This window comes from Geotrypetes seraphini, chromosome 9 (assembly GCF_902459505.1).
Source record: "Geotrypetes seraphini chromosome 9, aGeoSer1.1, whole genome shotgun sequence".
In the NCBI taxonomy this organism is placed as follows: domain Eukaryota; kingdom Metazoa; phylum Chordata; class Amphibia; order Gymnophiona; family Dermophiidae; genus Geotrypetes; species Geotrypetes seraphini.
In genome coordinates, this window is record NC_047092.1 from 35,765,131 (window position 1) to 35,784,109 (window position 18,979).

Genomic DNA, 18,979 nt, shown 5'->3' on the forward strand with positions numbered 1-18,979 from the left:
TTCTAGCACATTCAAGGGGGGAGGGTGGGTTTGGGATGTAATTAAATATGAGATATTATAATATTATGGTATATTATTGCTTATTCTATTTTTATTGAGCATGGGATGAAGGGGGGAGGGGGGGAATATTACAGTATTATAGTTCATATGTTAGATAATTACAGTGCTATATTGAAATTATTTTTATGATACATTTTTATGCACTTATTGTATGATTTGAAAATGAACAAAGATTTTTTTAAAAAATAAAAAAAAATAAATACATATGGATTGCAATTTACTTTCCTTACAAACAGATTAAAATCATGTACTGTATGTATTTCTGGAAAACTAATTTAAAAACAGCACAGGCTTAAGTCTTCCTGTGTGGCCAAATTACTAACCCCCTCATTCTATAACTCGGCGCCTACAATTAGGTACCAAGTGAGCACAGATTATAGAATAGCAACAGTTAAGCATGTCAGAGCTGCCACCAAATAGCATTTATGCACATCAGTGCTACGCACTTCTATAAAGTACATGCCAAAATTGTTTAGAGCAAAACTGTACGATGCATGGAGTATAGGGGAACCATGGGTTTATCGTCAAGCGATGCACACAATTTATAGAATACTATTGTATGCACTGCATGGTGCACCAACTTACATCAGCCAATGATCTGCCATAAGTGGGCACATCTACATTTTGGCATGCCATTGAGGCTTTGCACTTCTATTCTATAATGTCTTGGGTGCCCTCAAGGGCTGTTATAGAATTGGTGCTATGCACATTCCATTATGACACCTGCATCTTGGTGCCCTTTTAGCTTTCTTCACTATAGACAGAGAATAGGATAAAGGCATTGTAAATCAGGCCATGGGTCGTGGTTGGCATTCTTTGTTTTTACCTTCACTATCTATGTCATTGCATGGAAGTAATCCACCATCTGAGAGTTCAGGCATCAAGATGTATTCATCAGTCTTCTCTAGCACAGCATCCACATCAGTCACATCATCACTGCATCTGTCTCCATTTAGTAAAGCTTTATTCGTTTGATATCTTAGAACCACTCTTGCCAGCAGAGGACCATTATCTGTGGAATTTAATGCATTAGCATACATGCATATAATTCAAAAATGAGCACTGATGAAGGTTGCTTAAAGTGACAGTTCAACAGCTGAGACATTATAAAAATCAGATGATTTGTCAAGTAATTTTGGAACTACCCACACAAATCTGTGTTAAGAGTTGTAGTTATCAATGAGGGCTACTATTAAGATGTGCTATTTTACCATGGTTTCCATATTATGCAATAAGACCTAAGCCTTATTTTACAAGATCTTTTAGACATCTGAAAACCAGTATTTAGACATACATATTACATTTTTGTCCAAATCCAGATTTTATAAACCTGTGATATGAACATCTAAAAATGGCAAGGGGGCATGGTGTGGATATGTTTTGAGCAGGACTAGGAGTGGCCAAAATAGACATTCAACTCTAGTTTCAGAAGAGGAAGGACACCTACATAAAAAATGATGGATGATATTTAGATCTGGAATGCACAGAGAGGGGCATAAGGCCCTATTGACCCAGATACATATGGGAGGGGCGTTCGGTATCCAGGCAAATCAGATACTTAGCCCCCCCCCCCAGGAAGGGGGCCTAAGGCCCCGATTGGCCCAGGTGCCTAAGGTACCTATCAGGGCCTTAAGCCCCTCCCAGTGCATCCAAGGATGCACTGGGAAGGGGGAGACCCGCCATTTTGCATAGGCGGGACCTGCCGGCAGAAGGAAGTAAACATCACTCTTGCTGGATTTCTATGACAATGCCTATGAAAAGGTATGGGAGGTTGGGGGTGTCCTTGAGCTGGGGTGGTCTGGCCTTATTCCCCAGGGCATTCTTTTGGGGATTTTAGTAGGGTGGTAGAAAGGGACAGAAGGGAAGGGCTCTTGTGTCGGGGGGAGTGTGGGAAGAGTGTGTGGGAGGGGCCCAGAAGCACTAAAATGTAGTGTTGAAGAGGCAGGAGGGAGTGGGTAACCCTCCTCCTGAAAGTATGAGGGTCAGAGGTAAGGAAGGGGAGGGAGGTCCTGGCATGGGGGGGGTGGTCACACAATGGTAGAAGGGAGTGGGCATCCTTCCTTCTTTTTTTTTGTTCAGGGGCACTCCTGGGCGAGGGGAGCAGCACGGCCCAACCTTTTCTTTTATGGAGACAGATGGTGTGTGCATGTATCACACTAGAGGTCTGCACGGAAACAGGGATCGCGGGAATCCCCCCTAACCCACGGGACTCCCACGGGTACCCCCCTCTAGCAAATGGGACTCACACAGGGATGGAAGGCTTTGGAAGCAGGGTTCGTCCATATAATATAATGGACAGGTCAGCCTTAGTAAAAGAGGGGCTTTATAAGTTAATTACCTGAACAGAAAACAAAAAGAGATTCCACAAGGAAAACAACAGTGCAAACACAAAAGAAACTGTAGAATTGATGATCCTGTCAGAAATAATTGCTGCTATTTATGGGTTGGGCGGGGATGGAGGTAATTCCTTGCGGGGATGGGTGGGGACGGAGAGGATCCTGACGGGGACGGGTGGGACGGAGAGGATCCTGGCGGGGATGGGTGGGGATGGGTGGGATTTCTGTCGCCGTGCTACTCTCTATATCACACACACACACATCATCTGGGCTGATCAAAACAAAAAAGAAAAAAACAGGGCAGACCTGTCAGTAATTTTGAGCCCTTAGCAGCCGTCACTAGATGCCTTAGTGATGTTAGGGCATAGATCGGAGGGAACATTTTACTATTAACAACCTCGTTTTAATACTAATAAAGTTGGAGAATGCACAAATGCACGGGAAAAACACTTGGCTCATTTTGTACATCGGGACAGCAAATTAGGTCAAACTGGTTTAGCGACGATCGTCAGATGGTCGGAGAGTTTTGTGCATCCTCAGGTCTTCCACATATGAGGGATAGAGATGCTGCAGAGGCAATGTTCACAGCCTCTAAGGTAGGGGTGTCCAATGTCGGTCCTCGAGGACCGCAGTCCAGTCAGGTTTTCAGGATTTCCCCAATGAATATGCATGAGATCTATTTGCATGCACTGCTTTCAATGCATATTCATTGGGGAAATCCTGAAAACCCGACTGGACTGCGGCCCTCGAGGACCGACATTGGACACCCCTGCTCTAAGAGAATGGCTGTCATTTTACAATAACACGACCTAATGATTGAATTTAAGGCCACCAACTGCAGGGTTCAGGAAGAAGCCCTGGTACCTGGTCTCTGCCCAACGACTATAGCTATATGGATCGCTGTGTAATCAATATAAAATGAGTATGTGGGGGGTCTAGGAGAGACGTGCAAGGGTTCTGAATAAGCTGGACACCTAAAGCAAAATTTCCCACCCCTGTTCGAGGCATACCTAGCCAGATTTTCAGGATATCCATAATGAATATGTGTGAGAGAAGTTTGCATGCCCTGGGTCTTCAGTGACTGCAAACCTCTCTTATTAATATTTGTTGTGGTAATATAAAAGACCAACTGGCAAGTTGTGCCTTCAAGGAAGGGCTGGGAAACACTAGCCTAGAGGAGCAGACAGAAAACTTGGTCAAAACATAAAATACAAGTAAACCAATGTTAATGAAATACTAAAATTGAGATGCCTCTGCTTTGTGGTATTAGAAAATAGTACAAAGTTCAATTAAGCTGCCCCTATGCTACTTGACAATGTGACTGAAACCTTTTCTACAGCTTTAAACGAATGCTTTCCTAACTATTAAATAAGAATTAATTCTTTTCTGAGCAGTATGTAAAACCAAAGTGATACAAATACCCTCTAGTGCAGACATGTCAAACTCTGGCCCGTGGGCCAAATTTGGCCCGTGGTGTGTTAAAAATTGGCCTGCCAGACATTTTCAACTTTATACTAAATCTGGCCTGCCAGCATGAACCACTGCCGCTGCTGCTCTTCACTTGTGTCGGCCTTCGCCTGGTCTCTTCAAAGAAGCCTGCTGCGGATCGCTGGCCACTGTGTATCGAACCTTACAGGCCGCTGTTGACCTCGGTAGCACGTTCCCTCTGACGCGATCCTGTACGTCAGAGGGGCAGGACCGCGTCAGAGGGAACATGCTACCAAGGTTAACAGCGGCCTGCGAGGTTCGCTACAGCCGGACGGCGATCCTCAGCAGGCTGCTTTGAAGAGGAAACCAGGCGAAGGCAGACGCGAGTGAAGAGCAGCAGCAATAGTGCAGTAGCTCGTGCCGGCGGGCCAAAGGAGATCAGGAAGCCAGGATGGAGGGAGGGTAGGAATGGCAGGCCAAATTTGAAGGTGAGGCCAGGAAGAAGAAGGAGGGAAAACATGCAGGCCTTCAGGATGGGGGCGGGTCCTGGTGTAGAAGTACCCGGAAGGAGAAAAGGAGGGGTCCAGATATGCATATGCCGGACTGAGTGGAGGGTGGAATGGGTAAGAAATAAAAACAGAAGAGAGGGAGAGAGATGGTGGGCAATGGGATGGAGGGAAGGAACAGAAAGGGAGAGAAGTTGGACACAAGGGATGGTGTGGAGGGAGGATAGAGATACTGGATAGGAGGGTAGTTAGAGAAACGGAGAGATGATGGACCCTGGGGTGGTGGAAAAGGAGGGAGAGATGCTGGATGAAAGGGTAGTTGAGAAAAGGACAGATGATGGATCTGGGGATGGTGGGGTCCATTGCTGCAGCTGCAGATATGGACACAAAAAAAAAGAAAGATGCCATACCACCGAGGGAGGGAAGGTAAACGGAAGGGGAGGACAGAAATTGAAGATGGATGGTTAGCACGGAGAAAGAAGAAAACGACAAATGGGCAGGAGACCCTGGCAAGCGAATTATCAGAAGACAATCAGAGCCTAGGACCAACAAAAGGTAGAAAAAATAATTTTATTTTCCGTTTTGTGATTACAATATTTATTTTGTTTACACCACAGAGCTGGTGTGGGATTGGAGACGTTGTAACCCTATATTTCTGCTAAGACTAAGCCTTAGTCACTTAGGGGTCCTTTTATTAAGGTGCGCATTTAGCGCATGCTAAACTGGTTAGCGTACCTTAATAAAAGGACCCCTAAGTATCTTAATTAAAAATTTGGCCCGCGACTTAGCTTTTTTTTTTCAGATTCCGGCCTCTTATATGATTGAATTTGACACCCCTGCTCTAGTGGCATGTTTTAATTATGTTCCTCAGTCCTTGTTAAACTCGCTCATGTCCCTAGTATAATAGTTTTCCTTTACAAACCTACTTGTCTGTTTTCTTAAAGCAGGTTTTTTCTCTGGAAATAAAGGTAGGAGCCAGGAGGATTCAACTTTGCCCATACGAAAACCTCCAAGACAAATACTGTGATTTGTTAAATCCAGGCCCAACTTCTTTAAGAGCAAGCTGATGATTTGGTTTTCACCTCTCTTTATACTAATAGCTAATGCCTTGTGAACATCCTGTTCACGTGCTCCATTGTTCAGTAGCAGTTCTACCAGCTTCGGGTCATTTCCCTTCTCACACACCTATAGAAGTAAAAAATGTATATATTTGCTGATAAATTCCATGAAACCAATGACCAACAAACAGATGAATAGTAATGTACTGTAACACATTATAGACCAATAAACCATACATTTGTAAATTGCATTTTAGGAAATTCGTTCTTTCCATTTACTATAATCACTAAAAATAGTTTTTAAGAAAATACATTATGGGGGTAATAATAAAAAAAAAAAAAAAAAGTCTGAAAAGTGTCCTAAATGGCTACTTGGACGATCAAAAAGCCTGATCGTCCAAGTACCCATAACCAAAGCTGTTTTTTAGACGTATCTAAAAACAGCTTAGGCCTTTCCCCTGCCACTAAACGCACAGAGAGAAAAGAGGTGTGTTTAGAGGAGAGGAAAGGGCGGGCAGTGGGCGGGAGATAGGCCAATCTACACCTAGGCATAACCAAAAAATTAACCTACAACAGGTATAACCAAAACATTAACAGATTGCCTAGTCGGCACTTAGACCTTTTTGACTTAGACGAAGTCAAACCAGGTCTAAGTGCCGAAAAAGGGGCCGCTGAGCTGATGGCCGCTGGCGCCCTCCTTAGCAATTACATTAACCATTGTTTCAAACAGTTTACAAATTCTAAACAGAAAGATACTGGGAGATACAATGGTTAATGTAATTGCTAAGGAGGGTGTGATATCTGCAAGCATGGTGATGGGATTAGCCTCTGGCTTCTTTGTCCCATTCAAGCAGGCCATTGTTCTAAGCACCCTCTTAATCAGACATTAACACCTTTTAGCTAGTCATGATTCAATCAGGGAAACTTAAAACATATCAGGGATACTTAACACAGTCTCCCTGCACTAAGGGTCTATCTGCCTTCCCATGCCAGAGTCAGATTGATATAATTTCCCATAGGCCTCTAGGCTGACACTTATCATAAAAAGAGGCATCATAAGTGTGTGTGGGGGAAGTGTCATTCTTAACCAGTGCTTAACCATGAAGGACCAGGTAGACTCCTTAATCAGAAAGGGTTTTTTCACTCTCTGGAAACTTCGATCCATCCTCTATAATAAAATCCTAAGCACGCATGCCCACTTAGGACGGCGTGTTCCCTGACAGCATGTTGTGTCCCTCCGTGCCGAATTCCATTTTTGAACACGGAGGCAGGGAACACGCCGGCGACTCCCCCCTCCTGCCCTCACTCACCAATCGCTGCCGCCGCCGCTGCTCCTCTTCAAAGCAGCCTGCTGAGGTTCGCAGCAGGCTGTAGTGAACCTTGCAGGCCGCTCTGCACCTCCGTAGCACGTTCCCTCTGACGGACAGGATCGCGTCAGAGGAAACGTGCTACTGACGTGCAGAATGGCCTGTGAGGTTCGCTACAGCTGGCCACAATCCTCAGCAGGCTGCTTTGAAGAGGAGGGCAGACGTGAAAGGACCAGGAAGTCAGATGCTGGACCGGGGGGGGGAGATAACAGGAACGGAGGTCTACTGCTGGACAGGGGGAGCAGGGAAGAGGTGCTGCTAGACAGGGGGGAGGAGGTAAAAGGAAGGGAGAAGGTTATTGCTGGACAGAGGGAGCAATGAAGGGGTGCTGCTGGACAGGGGAGATGTAAAACAAAGGGAGAAAGGCTACTGCTGGACAGGGGGAGCAGGCAAGGGGTGGTGGTGGACAGCCGAGGAAAGAGAGAGACAGAAAGAAAGACAGAAAGTGGCCAAGGAGAGAGAGAAAGAAAGAAAGACAGATACACACATCTATTCTAGCACCCATTAATGTAACAGGCTTAAAGACTAGTTAGAGCATATTTTGATATGTCAGCATTTAGAATTCTGGTACAATCCCTCGTACTAAGTCAACTTGATTACTGTAACATTGCCTATTTAGCAATTTCCCAAAAGAATATGCGACAATTACAACTGGTGCAAAATGCAGCGGTCAAACTGATTCTCGGGCTGAAGATGTTTGATTATGTGACACCTTACTGCATTGGCTGCCGATGGAGGCACGCGTGAAATTTAAGTTTGCCTGTTTCTGCTTTAAAGTACTATATGGTCTCTAGCCCCTAAATACATAACTGACCTTTTCTCCTTCTCAGCCAACAGACATAAGAGAAGTTCACATTCAAACTTCGTTTCCCCTCCAGTCAAAGGATGTAAACTCAAAAGACACCATCAACACCTTTTCTCTCATCAGGCAGCATTATGGGGTAAAGATCTAGAACAATTGCTTACGCCTACTACTTATGGGGAATTCAGGAAACGCCTAAAAACATATCTGTTCCTGAAATATCTAGGCAATTGACCCGTACAACTCTTTCTCCTCAATAAATGATCCCGTGAGCTGTTAATCACTAGCATCCACTATGTTAAGTTCAATTTATTTGTACCATCTTTTAATCTTTGTAAACCACATAGAACTTCACGGTCCTGCAGTATATAAACTGTTATTATTACCAAGGACTTGATTTGCAATGCTTTTTTTCCACAGATAAAAAATGAGAAGAAAAAAAAGAACAAACTATTTACCAACATTTAGCAGATTGATAAATACTCTTCCACATTGAAATGCCAAGTATCAACCACTATTCTCTATATGGAAAACTGCAGGCTCCTTTCTTTGAATAAAAAAACAGATGATCAAAAATCAAAAGCTGTTTCACAAATGTTGAGTGGAAAAAAAAATTAACACAGCAACTTTTAGCATGTTAACGTTTACCTGATATATTAAAGATTTTTTCTTGGTTTTCTTATTGACATCAGCTTTCAACAGCAACAAACATTCAACCACCATGCTATTGCTCTGCACACATGCTTTCTCCAGCAGTTTGTTCTTTATATCATCATCCTGGATCATTTCAGCAAAACATCTGCAACATAGAACCTGAAACTAAAGACAATAAAAGCACTGATAAGTGAGATCATGAAAAACATTTCAAACTGAACAATTCAGTTACTGAAAAAAATAAAGTACCTGTATATCCCTTTTTTCTGTAAAACAAATGGATATCTGATGGAAGAGAACTGCGTCAAATGAGTCACGTTCCAGTAACTTAGCAAAGCTGTTTGACAATTCAAGGAGCATCAGGATAGTGTGAAATCCCTGAACATGTAAGAGAAACAGATGTAATGCAAAACAAAAATTAAGGCACACATAACAAAAAGAGCATCATTATTACTCTAGTAGTTTTTACATATGCAATATCAGTTAGTAGTGAACCTTAGAGCATGCTGCTGTATGTACATATGAGTGATAACCAGTCTGTTAAGTCATGTAAAAACCTGGCTTCACCATCTCAGCCCCAAAAGACTTGAACCAAATTTGACCTTGTAGGCTCTGTTATTTACTGTAAATAGAATAAAATTCTATTCAGGCACACCTTTCAAATTTACAAGGTATTTTGAGAATCTCAAAATGAGTAGATTTGCAAAAGGTTTAACAGGTTTGGTTTGGTTCTCAGGAATGCGGAGAAGGAACCTCCATCTAATCTCAAGGGTTTTTCTTTCACACATTTATTTTTCATAACAAGGCAGAATCATTTAGTCAGGAGCAGACTTTCTAAAACTTTTGAAAGTACTGTCTGAACAACTGTCTTAGTATTACATCATGTGAACTACCTAAAATAAGCAAATTATGCATTCACCTGGCCAGGTGCTCTATCTGTATATTTATTAAATTTATTTAAAAATTTATATGCCGCATACAACTATGCGGTTTCCACATGACACACACAGAATCTTGTTTCCCTCCGACCACCACGTACAACACAGACATATCGAGACAACATCGCCAATCATCCCTGTCATAATAGGGACAGAGCACAAATTCGATCAGTTCAGAAGTACAAATAAGCTCTAAATCATACTTCGATGTAGACAAATTCTAGAAGGCGATGATCAACTAAAATACATCTTAGCATAAGAAGGCATTAGCAAACAATTGAGTTTACAGCATTTTTTAAAAATTCATCCTCCACATACAAAACCACAGGATACCAGGCAAGGCATTCCATAGGCCATCCACAGATATCATTGATGCTCCAATCCTACCATGCATAGTCAACATTCTACCCTCCAAACTTAATTTCATCCCATTTACATCTCTAAGCTCTCTTCTCGGTTTATAGATATGGAAGAATTCTTGTAAGATCTTTGGGGACGCATGAGACAATGTCTGATGTATAATCGCAACAATCTTAAACTGCCCTCTTTGTTGCATAGATAACCAGTGTAGTTTCTTTAACACATGAGTTATATGGGTACTCCTAGGAACCCCTGTGATTAATCTTGCAGCAGAGTTGATAAGCATTTGCAAAGCCCTCAACTTCCCTTTCACAACTCCTAGGTATAGTGAATTACAATAATCCACCCTACTCAGGATCAACGTCTGAACCACAGTACGGAAATCATGTGTTGGTAATATTGACATTTGAAGTTGCATGTATCCCACCCTGATTATTTTTAATATTTGGTTTTGCATTGTCAAACAGCTATCTAAGCACACTCCCAGGACAGTCATCTCCTTTTTTACCGGCAGTTTTTCCCCCATAACAAACACATTTTTCAACTCAAAATTGTCTCTTTGACCTTTAACGACCATTACCTCCGTTTTGTTAACATTCAATTTCAAATCATCCAACTTCCGATTATTTCATATACTTTTGCAAGCAAAGATCTATATTAGGGATGTCTTTTATCTGGAAGAATATCATCAGCATTTATTTTGTATTGTATACCCATCTCTTTAAATTTCTTCCCCAAAGATAAGCCATTTAAATCCTTGAACATTCTAATTCTATCCATCTAAATGTGAGCTAGAATAAGGGCTGGCAGAGGCAGCCTTAAGAATGATCCAGACAGCAGCAATATTCAGCCCCTCTCCAGTTTTTCATTTGAGAGATGACACTCAGTGTGAGTTAACCGAGTAGGAGCCATTTCTACCCAGTTAACTAATGCTGGCTGGGTCCTGAATTGATATATAGCAGTATTTAACCAAGAGAGTGTACCTGAATATCAGATCTGACCATTTGAAAACTATCCAAGCAAGCTGGCCCAGATAAAATCTGTCCTAACTTGCCTGACCAGTTTTCTAGGTGCCAGCACTGAATATCAGTGGTATCCGGATAAAGTCTGGCAGTTACTGATGAACTGGATATTCAGTACCAGTAGCCGGGTATGGACCAGAACTGAATATTTGATTCTAAATCAGCTCATGTGGGCAGTGGTTTTTGTTTTTTTTTTAAAAGCCGATTGCCACAGGCTGAATATTAACCCTTTAGTTTATGCCCAATGAATAGCATTCCTAAACTAAACAGATAGATTGTTGACCATGTTGGCCTATCTACGAGTTATATTCAGCTCTGCTCTTAGCTACCTAAAATGAAGAGCTGTGTTGAAGGTACAGATTACGTTAAACGCACCGGTGCTGGAGTTTAACTTAAGCCAATAGCTATGTCAACTGAATCCTGACCCTCAGCAAAAACAATGTTGTGGTGCTTTGGTCCAATATTTTGTTCTGATCCAGCAGTTTCCTCCTGCTGCTCTGTACTTCCAGGACTAGGATCTGGTGCCATGAGCCTTCACTCACAACTACTTTCTTATTTTTCCTCTTCCAACTTACTTTAGTTCAGTCATTGCAGCTACTGTGCTCAACTTGGAGTTTAAATACCAGGATGACTCCTAGGACATGATAATTATGGACCTTAAATTTAGGGCTCCTTTTATCAAAGTGCGCTACGGGGGTTAGCACGTCGGACATTTCATTAAGCGCTAACTCCCGCAGCAAGCTAAAATACTAACGCCTCGTCAATGGAGGAGTTAGCGACTAGCACGGCAGGTGGTTTAACGTGTGGTATTCCGCGTGTTAAACCCCTACCGCGCCTTAATAAAAGGACCCCTTAGTTACTAAGTACCACCATTGCATAATGGATGACTTCCTAATGTCCACTTTTAAGGGCTGTGAAAGCTGCCTCTGCAGTACTCTCAGCATGGGCTTATCAAAAAGACCTGACTTGGGGTTTTAACAGGAGACCTTCCACATAATAAGTGTACAGTAATTGCCATCGGAGCCATTAAACTGGCTTTTGACATTTCTTCAAATTTTCAACAACATCCTAAAATACATTCTGCATAATTTTTGCTTGCATAAATTGCATTTTTGCAATTTTTGCTTTTCCTGTAGAAATTTTCCTTTCCCAAATGTTACAAGAAATTAAATACTTGCACATAACCTATGAAATTTCAAAATTGTACATGCAAAATAAAATTTAAAGCTGATCTACTGCATATTAACCAGACCACTCGGGACCACATTATATTTCAGTATAAACAAATAGAAAATGTACATACATGCTTTTGTACTTCAATAACGTCTTTATAGCGTTGTAAAGTGGAAACCAGGAATGAGGACAGGAGCTGCATGGTTTCTTTACATAAATTCTTTCTAGTCACCAAAAATCCTAGCAAGCTCAAACCAAGGCACTGAATTCCTGAAAGAATATTGCAGATGTTAAAAATTGTCCTGGAATTTTAGTACAGTCCAGCATGATTCTATTCTGTGGATAATTTAATCATGCTATATACGAGAACCTCTGATATTTTTGTATTAAATAGTACTGCTGAATTAAATAAGGTTAAGAAAAAAAATTGTTAGTGAGAAAAGCTCAGACTGTTCCAGAATCACAGGGCAATCATCCAATAATGCTTGCTCTTATCAGTGCTCCTCTCTCTGTTGCCAAATCTTTATACCATGCTTTCAAACTTGATGCACAGAATTCCTGAATACACTTTCTGAATGGGGGTATAATGCTTCCTCTCATCCAGAACTTCTCAACCTAGTTCTTGACACATACACATCCAGTCAGGTTTTTAGAATATCCATAATACGCATGAGATAGATTTTATATATTGCCTCCATTGTATGCAGGGACTGGGACTGGCTTGAGAACCATTGCTCTAACCATATTCAAATTACGCCTAAAAAGGCATCTCTGAGGTTGTGGGTTCAAACTCCGCACTTCTCCATGTGACTCAGGGCAAATCACTTAATCTTCCACTGCCCCAGGTACATTAGATAGATTGTGAGCTCACCGGGACAGATAGGGAAAACGTTCAAGTATTTGAATGTAAACCGCTTTGAATGTGGTTGTGTAACTACAAAAAGACAGCATACTAACTAGTCTCTATCCATTATTCCTTTCAAAATCTACACTGCCTCAACATTATAAATGTGTAAGATACTCCAATGAATCAGAATTGCAATGATATGAAATAGTGATTCTATGGTTGGAGGAACCAGGAGCTTCTTTAAGCTAAGTAACTGCCTATTATATTAAAGGAATAAGGAAATTATCATTAGTTTTGGAAATACTGAATGTTGTTGAACTGCAATCAATTATTCTTAATACTAGTCTTTAAGCCCGTTATATTAACGGGTACTAGCATAGATGTGTCTGTCTGTCTTTCTCTCTCTCTCTCCTTGGCTGCTTTCTGTCTGTCTTTCTTTCTGTCTCTTTTTCCTCCCCCTGTCCAGCAGTAGCCCTACTCCCTTCCTTTTATGTCCCCTGTGTCCAGCAGCACCTCTTCTGTGCTCCCCCTGTCCCTCTTCCCTTCCCCCGGTCCATCAGCACCTCTTCCATGCTCCCCCTGTCCCTCTTCCCCGCTCCCCGGTCCATCAGCACCTCTTTCATGCTCCCCCTGTCCCTCTTAGCTGTTCCCCTGTCCATCAGCACCTCTTCCATGCTCCCCCTGTCCCTCTTTTCTGCTCCCTAGTCCATTGGCACCTCTTTTGTGCTTCCCCTGTCCCTCTTCCCTTCCCCCCTGTCCATCAGCACCTCTTCCGTGCTCCCCCTGTCCCTTTTTTCTGTTCCCCCGTCTATCAGCACATCTTCTGTGCTCCCCTATCCCTCTTCCCTGCTCCCCAGTCCATCGGCACCTCTTTTGTGCTCCCCCTGTCCCTCTTCTCTTCCCTTCCCCCCGGTCCATCAGCACCTCTTCCATGCTCCCCCTGTCCCTGTTCCCCGCTCCGCGGTCCATCAGCACCTCTTTCATGCTCCCCCTGTCCCTCTTTCCTGCTCCCCAGTTCATCGGCACCTCTTTTGTGCTCCCCCTGTCCCTCTTCCCTTCCCCCCGGTCCATCAGCACCTCTTCCGTGCTCCCCCTGTCCCTCTTTCCTGTTCCCCCATCCATCAGCACCTCTTCCGTATTCCCCCTGTCCCTCTTCCCTGCTCCCCCGTCCATCAGCACCTCTTTCGTGCTCTCCCTGTCCAGCATGTTCGTTTGCAGCCTGGTGAGGATAGCGGCCAGCTGTAGCGAACCTCGCAGGCCGCTATGCACTTCAGTAGCAAGTTCCCTCTGATGCGATCGCGTACGTCAGAGGAGACGTGCTACTGAGGTGCTGAGCGGCCTGCAAAGTTTGCCACAGGCGGCCGGTATTCTCACCAGGCTCCTTTGAAGAGCGGCGTCGGCAGCGGGACTGGGCAGTTGATGCGGTACTGGGCAGCGGCGGCGATGATGCGGCTCTGGCGCCGCTGGGAGAGAGCTTGCCTGCGCTTCCTCCAGCAGCAGCGGTTGGTGAGTGAGGGCGGGAGGAAGGGAGTGCCAGAGTGTTCCCTGCAGCCGGGTTCTAAAATGGAACACGGCCACAGATCACATATCATGGCGGCAGGGAACACAAAACCCTAAGTGCACATGCGCTTAGGGTTTTATTATATAGGATAATTTTATTTATTTAAAAGTTTATTACCCGCTTAAACCTAAGCAGTTCATAAAATACATGGAGAGGCATAATAAAAAAAAGGTCTAAGTCCCCTTTTGGCCTAAGTCCCTAGACGCAGAAAGTAGGCAGCAGAGAAATGTCCATTCTCAAAAAAACATCCAAAATGAGGGTTTTTTTTGAGAATGGCCTACCTCTACGTTCAGCAGTTTAATTGCTCAGACCACCACTACATCTAACCTTAAAACACATTCCCAACCAAAAAATCACCCAAGTCTCAAATGCCCAAAACAAGACCTTTTAGGTGAAGGAGGGGCCAATCCTTCATCTAAAAGTAGGATTTTCTAACCGGCGTCTCTCATAAACAACGCCGGTTACAGAATCCCCCCCCCCCAAACACGGGGTTGGTTTGACGACAGGAGGGCAAAATATCTGTGCCATTAAAAAAAAAAAACCCAAAACACAGCACACCTGTCAGTAACACAATTACCGACAGGTCTACAGCAGTCAGGTTTTAGGATTGTAAAACTCGATGCAAAATAGCCAAGCAAATGTAAGTGAATCAATCACTTGGATATTTTGCATGGGGTTTTACTAAATTTGAATGGCCAGATTGGAAAATGGGCAATCGAGGGGAAAAACACCCGGCGGGCCATTTTGTGAATCGAGTCAGTTAGCAGCGATCGTAGCTAAACCTGACTTTAGTGAATCGGGGCCTTAGTTCTTACACCCACCCAATCTAAATACATGTAATATTTCCAGAAATGTTTCATACATTTCATCTGACCTTGTGCATCTTCCCCTCCCCCCCTCTAATTTTACACAACTTCATGTATTGCTTCAGCACTAAAATATGGAACAGCAATCTTAACACAATAGGGATGACTAATTTCGGTTCATAGACAAAACCGCGGAAGACAAAGGCGCGCGCCGACAACTGAGCGCAAGACGGAGGCACGCGCCAAAGAAAATGACAGTTTTTAGGGGCTCCGATGGGGGGTTTTGTTGGGGAGCCCCCCCCACTTTACTTAATACAGATCGCGGCGGCATTGTGGGTGGTTGGGGGGTTGTAACCCCCCTCATTATACTGTAAACTTAACTTTTTCCCTGTTTTTAGGGAAAAAGTGAAGTTTTCAGTAAAATGTGGGGGGTTACAACCCCCCAAACCCCCCACAATGCCCCCACAACGCGGCGCGATCTGTATAAAGTAAAGTGGGGGATTCCCCCCCTTACACCCCTGTTGGAGCCCCTAAAAACTGTTATTTTCTTCGGCACGCGCCTCCGCGCTGCGCTCAGTTGTCGGCGCACGCCTTTGTCTTCCGCGGTTTTGACCTGACACCCTAATTTCTGGATACCTGGATCATCTGGATACATCTGCAGAGTATGAAGTACAGTATCTGTACCACCTTGTTGTAATATCAAATCTGGAGCACCGGAACACTCAGCTATGGAGCAAAGGATTTTTAATCCACATTCCTGAATTGCAGGATTTCCAAGGAACTGAAAAAATAAATGAGCAAGATGTACTGCTTATTAAAAGTCAATGGAAACACAGAAATGTAAAATAAAAGACCTAGGACACTTATTTTTCAGTGAACAGTAAAGAGAAATAAGGGCTTACTTGTTAATTTTCCATCCTTTCCCTCCTACCAGACCAGTCAAGATGAGTGAATTATGGCCCCCTACCAACAAATGGAGCCAGAAAAAAACAACCCAGCTCAGAGCTGACATCACTCTCTTTTAAAGGGGGCTGGTGCTGTCTTCAGCATCTCAGTATCTTATATCAAAGATAAGGATACTGAAGTCAATGCTTATGTGACCGTTGAGGAGACTGAGGGAGGTTTCTTTTGCATCGGAGGTGGTGACCTGTAGTTGTGTGCTGAGGATGATAATGGCGGTTGATCGGATAAAACGGCTGATGGACTAGAGACGCTGAGAATGGTGGTCTGACTGAAGTGAAAATGAGACCATCCTGACTCTTATAACATCGTGTTTAAAATATCACTTATTATACTGTTTCTTATTTATTTTGTTTTACATCTTTATTTTAAATTTTCATTAGAATTCCATTGTCTAACGGTTTTTTGTTTTTTTCCTTCTATTCATTTCTATCGTTATTCCTTTCTTACATACTTATAAAGTCCATATATTCTCTTTTAATTAATTTATATTTAGTTTTAATTCAAATAATTTTAATTTAATTTACTTTACCCACTTTATTATTGCTGGGATGTACACTTGCTTTAAAAGAATATGGCCGTAATGAGATCAATGTTTTCTTGTTGGGATGTTTCTTTCCTGTTCTATCTCTGTCTTTATTTTTTGGTTTTTTTTCATAGGTACTTTAGTTAGATTGTGAGTCTTCGGGACAGTAAGGGAATTTCTAAGTACCTTTTCTTTATTTATCCTATTTTTATTGTTTCCTCAATATATATTTCTATGTAAACCGCTTCGAACCTAACGGATTTAGCGGTATATAAGAAATAAAATTATTATTATTATTATTATACAGGTCTACAGAACTGAGACTATAATATTCTTTATTTACGAAGATCCAACACTTCCAGTGTTTCGGCCAAATGCATCAGGGGTCTGTGAAGTTGTCTCATATATGATTCATGTATGAACAAGCAAGTTCTAGTATTAAAGAAATCTAGAATCTATCAACAGGCTTAAGCACTCAGATGCTTACTGCGTTCTCAATATGGTTTTCTTATTGAAAACATTCAAAAGCCAATGAAAATGTTTAGATCGCTTACAGCCTTTTTGATAGGTTCAGTTTTGATGGCATTTTAATTAAATACTGAGCGCCATTTTTGTTTCATTATATAAGCTGCTTGGTGCAGAGGAAGCATATCGGCTTAAGAATGCGAGTCTATTATTAATGAACTTAGCAAGTCAATAGCTTTATCTTTTTAAAATAAAAGTTCATAACATAATTTTGAATTTTGTAGATTATCATTGAAGATTTGATAACTATTACTAACATAATGATCGATTGTGTAGTCTAATGCAGTGATTCCCAACCCTGTCCTGGAGGAACACCAGGCCAATCGGGTTTTCAGGCTAGCCCTAATGAATATGCATGAGAGAGATTTGCATATGATGGAAGTGATAGGCATGCAAATTTGCTTCATGCATATTCATTAGGGCTAGCCTGAAAACCCAATTGGCCTGGTGTTCCTCCAGGACAGGGTTGGGAACCACTGGTCTAATGAATTGTGAATGAGTTTAAGGAACACTAACCCCTGAGGCAACAATGTTGTGAAACAGTTGAGCTGTTGGGCAAAGAAGCTAAGTGTTTCCTTTCTATTGAATTTTCAAATGATATGCACAGTTTTTGAATGAAGATAAGTTAAACAGGTTTGTTTGTTTTTTTAATCAGACCAATGATTTGATGCATAACCCCAGCAAAGACATGAATACTCAGTGCCTGGCATATGAGGTTCTTGCCTATCTATAATAATTAGACCGATAGCATATGTTATGTGAAGTTTTTGCTCTCCGTTTTATGTGCAGCTCTCAAAACTCATACACCTAAGGTGTTGAACCTCAAGACCTGCATTCCACACTGAGACAGTTCCAAAAGGGGAACAATGGAGGCAAGGGCACTACCCTACCGGTATCCTCTGAAAGCCAGTCTAACTCTACCTATAAAAGCTCTTGTGCTCTATCAAGAGGGTTAGCCAGCCCTCTGGGACTTGCCAGCTCTTGCTGGTATGGCCCAAGGCAATCCTCTCCTCAACTCCTCCTGGACTCGATGGCTTGAAGACCAATGCGGCTTACAATATCAAGAAAGATCTATTTTGAAATTTTAAAGGACCTCAGCACTTACAAACATTTCAAAGGTGACTGACAACTGATTTATCATTGAAAGACTGAAAGACCGATTCAGCCAAAAAAAAAAAAACAAAAACAAACCATTGTTCTTAAAAGGGCGAGAGAATGTTGGGCACAGAGTTATGCTTTCCTTTAAAATTGCCAAAAGAGAGCAATCTCTGCTCCAAGACCCAAGAGATACTACTCTGCAGGGATTGAGAGGAAGGGAGGACCAAGCCCTCTGGACTAAACCCAAGTTCCAAATATGGTTTATGGTTTATTTTGTTTTAATTTATCACTCTTTAAAACCAATAGGCAGCAGCAAAGCAGTTTATAATAATTAAAAGAAAGGTAGAAAAGAACTCCACTAACAAGAGAGAAAAAGTAGAAAAGAACTCCACCATGAGAGAACAGCAAAGACAATAAGATAATAAAGAGCAGGCCAAGAAGAAGTCTAAGGGCCTCTTCTATTAAACTGCACTAGCAGTTTCTAGTGCGGGGAGCCACGCTGCATAGCCCGCGCTGCTCCCGACGCTCATAGAGTTCCTATGAGCGTCGGAAGTAGCACGGGCCATTCAGCGTGGATCTCTGCGCTAAACACTGCTAGCGCAGTTTAATAGAAGAGGAGGCTAGACCCTTATTTTATGTTATAAGATCCCTCTATGACATATGTAAACCTAATTCACATAGCTCGATGAGTGCTACTCTGAAGTTTGTTAGCAAATGGATTTATATGTACGAAATTCTTCAACAAAGAAACAAGATATATGCCAAAGAAGATTATTTTTACACTTACCTTATTCAGTGTATTTAAAACTAAAATATGAGCTCCTTCTAATAAACATTGGTTCTTGATAACTTTCAAAGTGACATGTAAACAAGCCTCTTCTGGAGATTTCAATGAACCAGTTTTTTGTTGTATATATGAATCTAAAACCATAGAAAAAGAAATATTGAAAAA

General features: G+C 42.2%; 1 protein-coding gene across 1 annotated transcript in view; it reads right to left on the reverse strand.

Moving 5' to 3' along the window:
• The window catches only part of LRRK2 (leucine rich repeat kinase 2), a 253,679-nt gene that overhangs the window by 159,882 nt on the left and 74,818 nt on the right, over positions 1-18,979 (reverse strand). Inside the window, 7 exon segments of the mRNA XM_033958543.1 lie at positions 887-1,072; positions 5,257-5,515; positions 8,206-8,376; positions 8,461-8,589; positions 11,835-11,974; positions 15,555-15,699; positions 18,815-18,948. Of these exon segments, the coding sequence (XP_033814434.1) occupies positions 887-1,072; positions 5,257-5,515; positions 8,206-8,376; positions 8,461-8,589; positions 11,835-11,974; positions 15,555-15,699; positions 18,815-18,948 (1,164 nt within the window).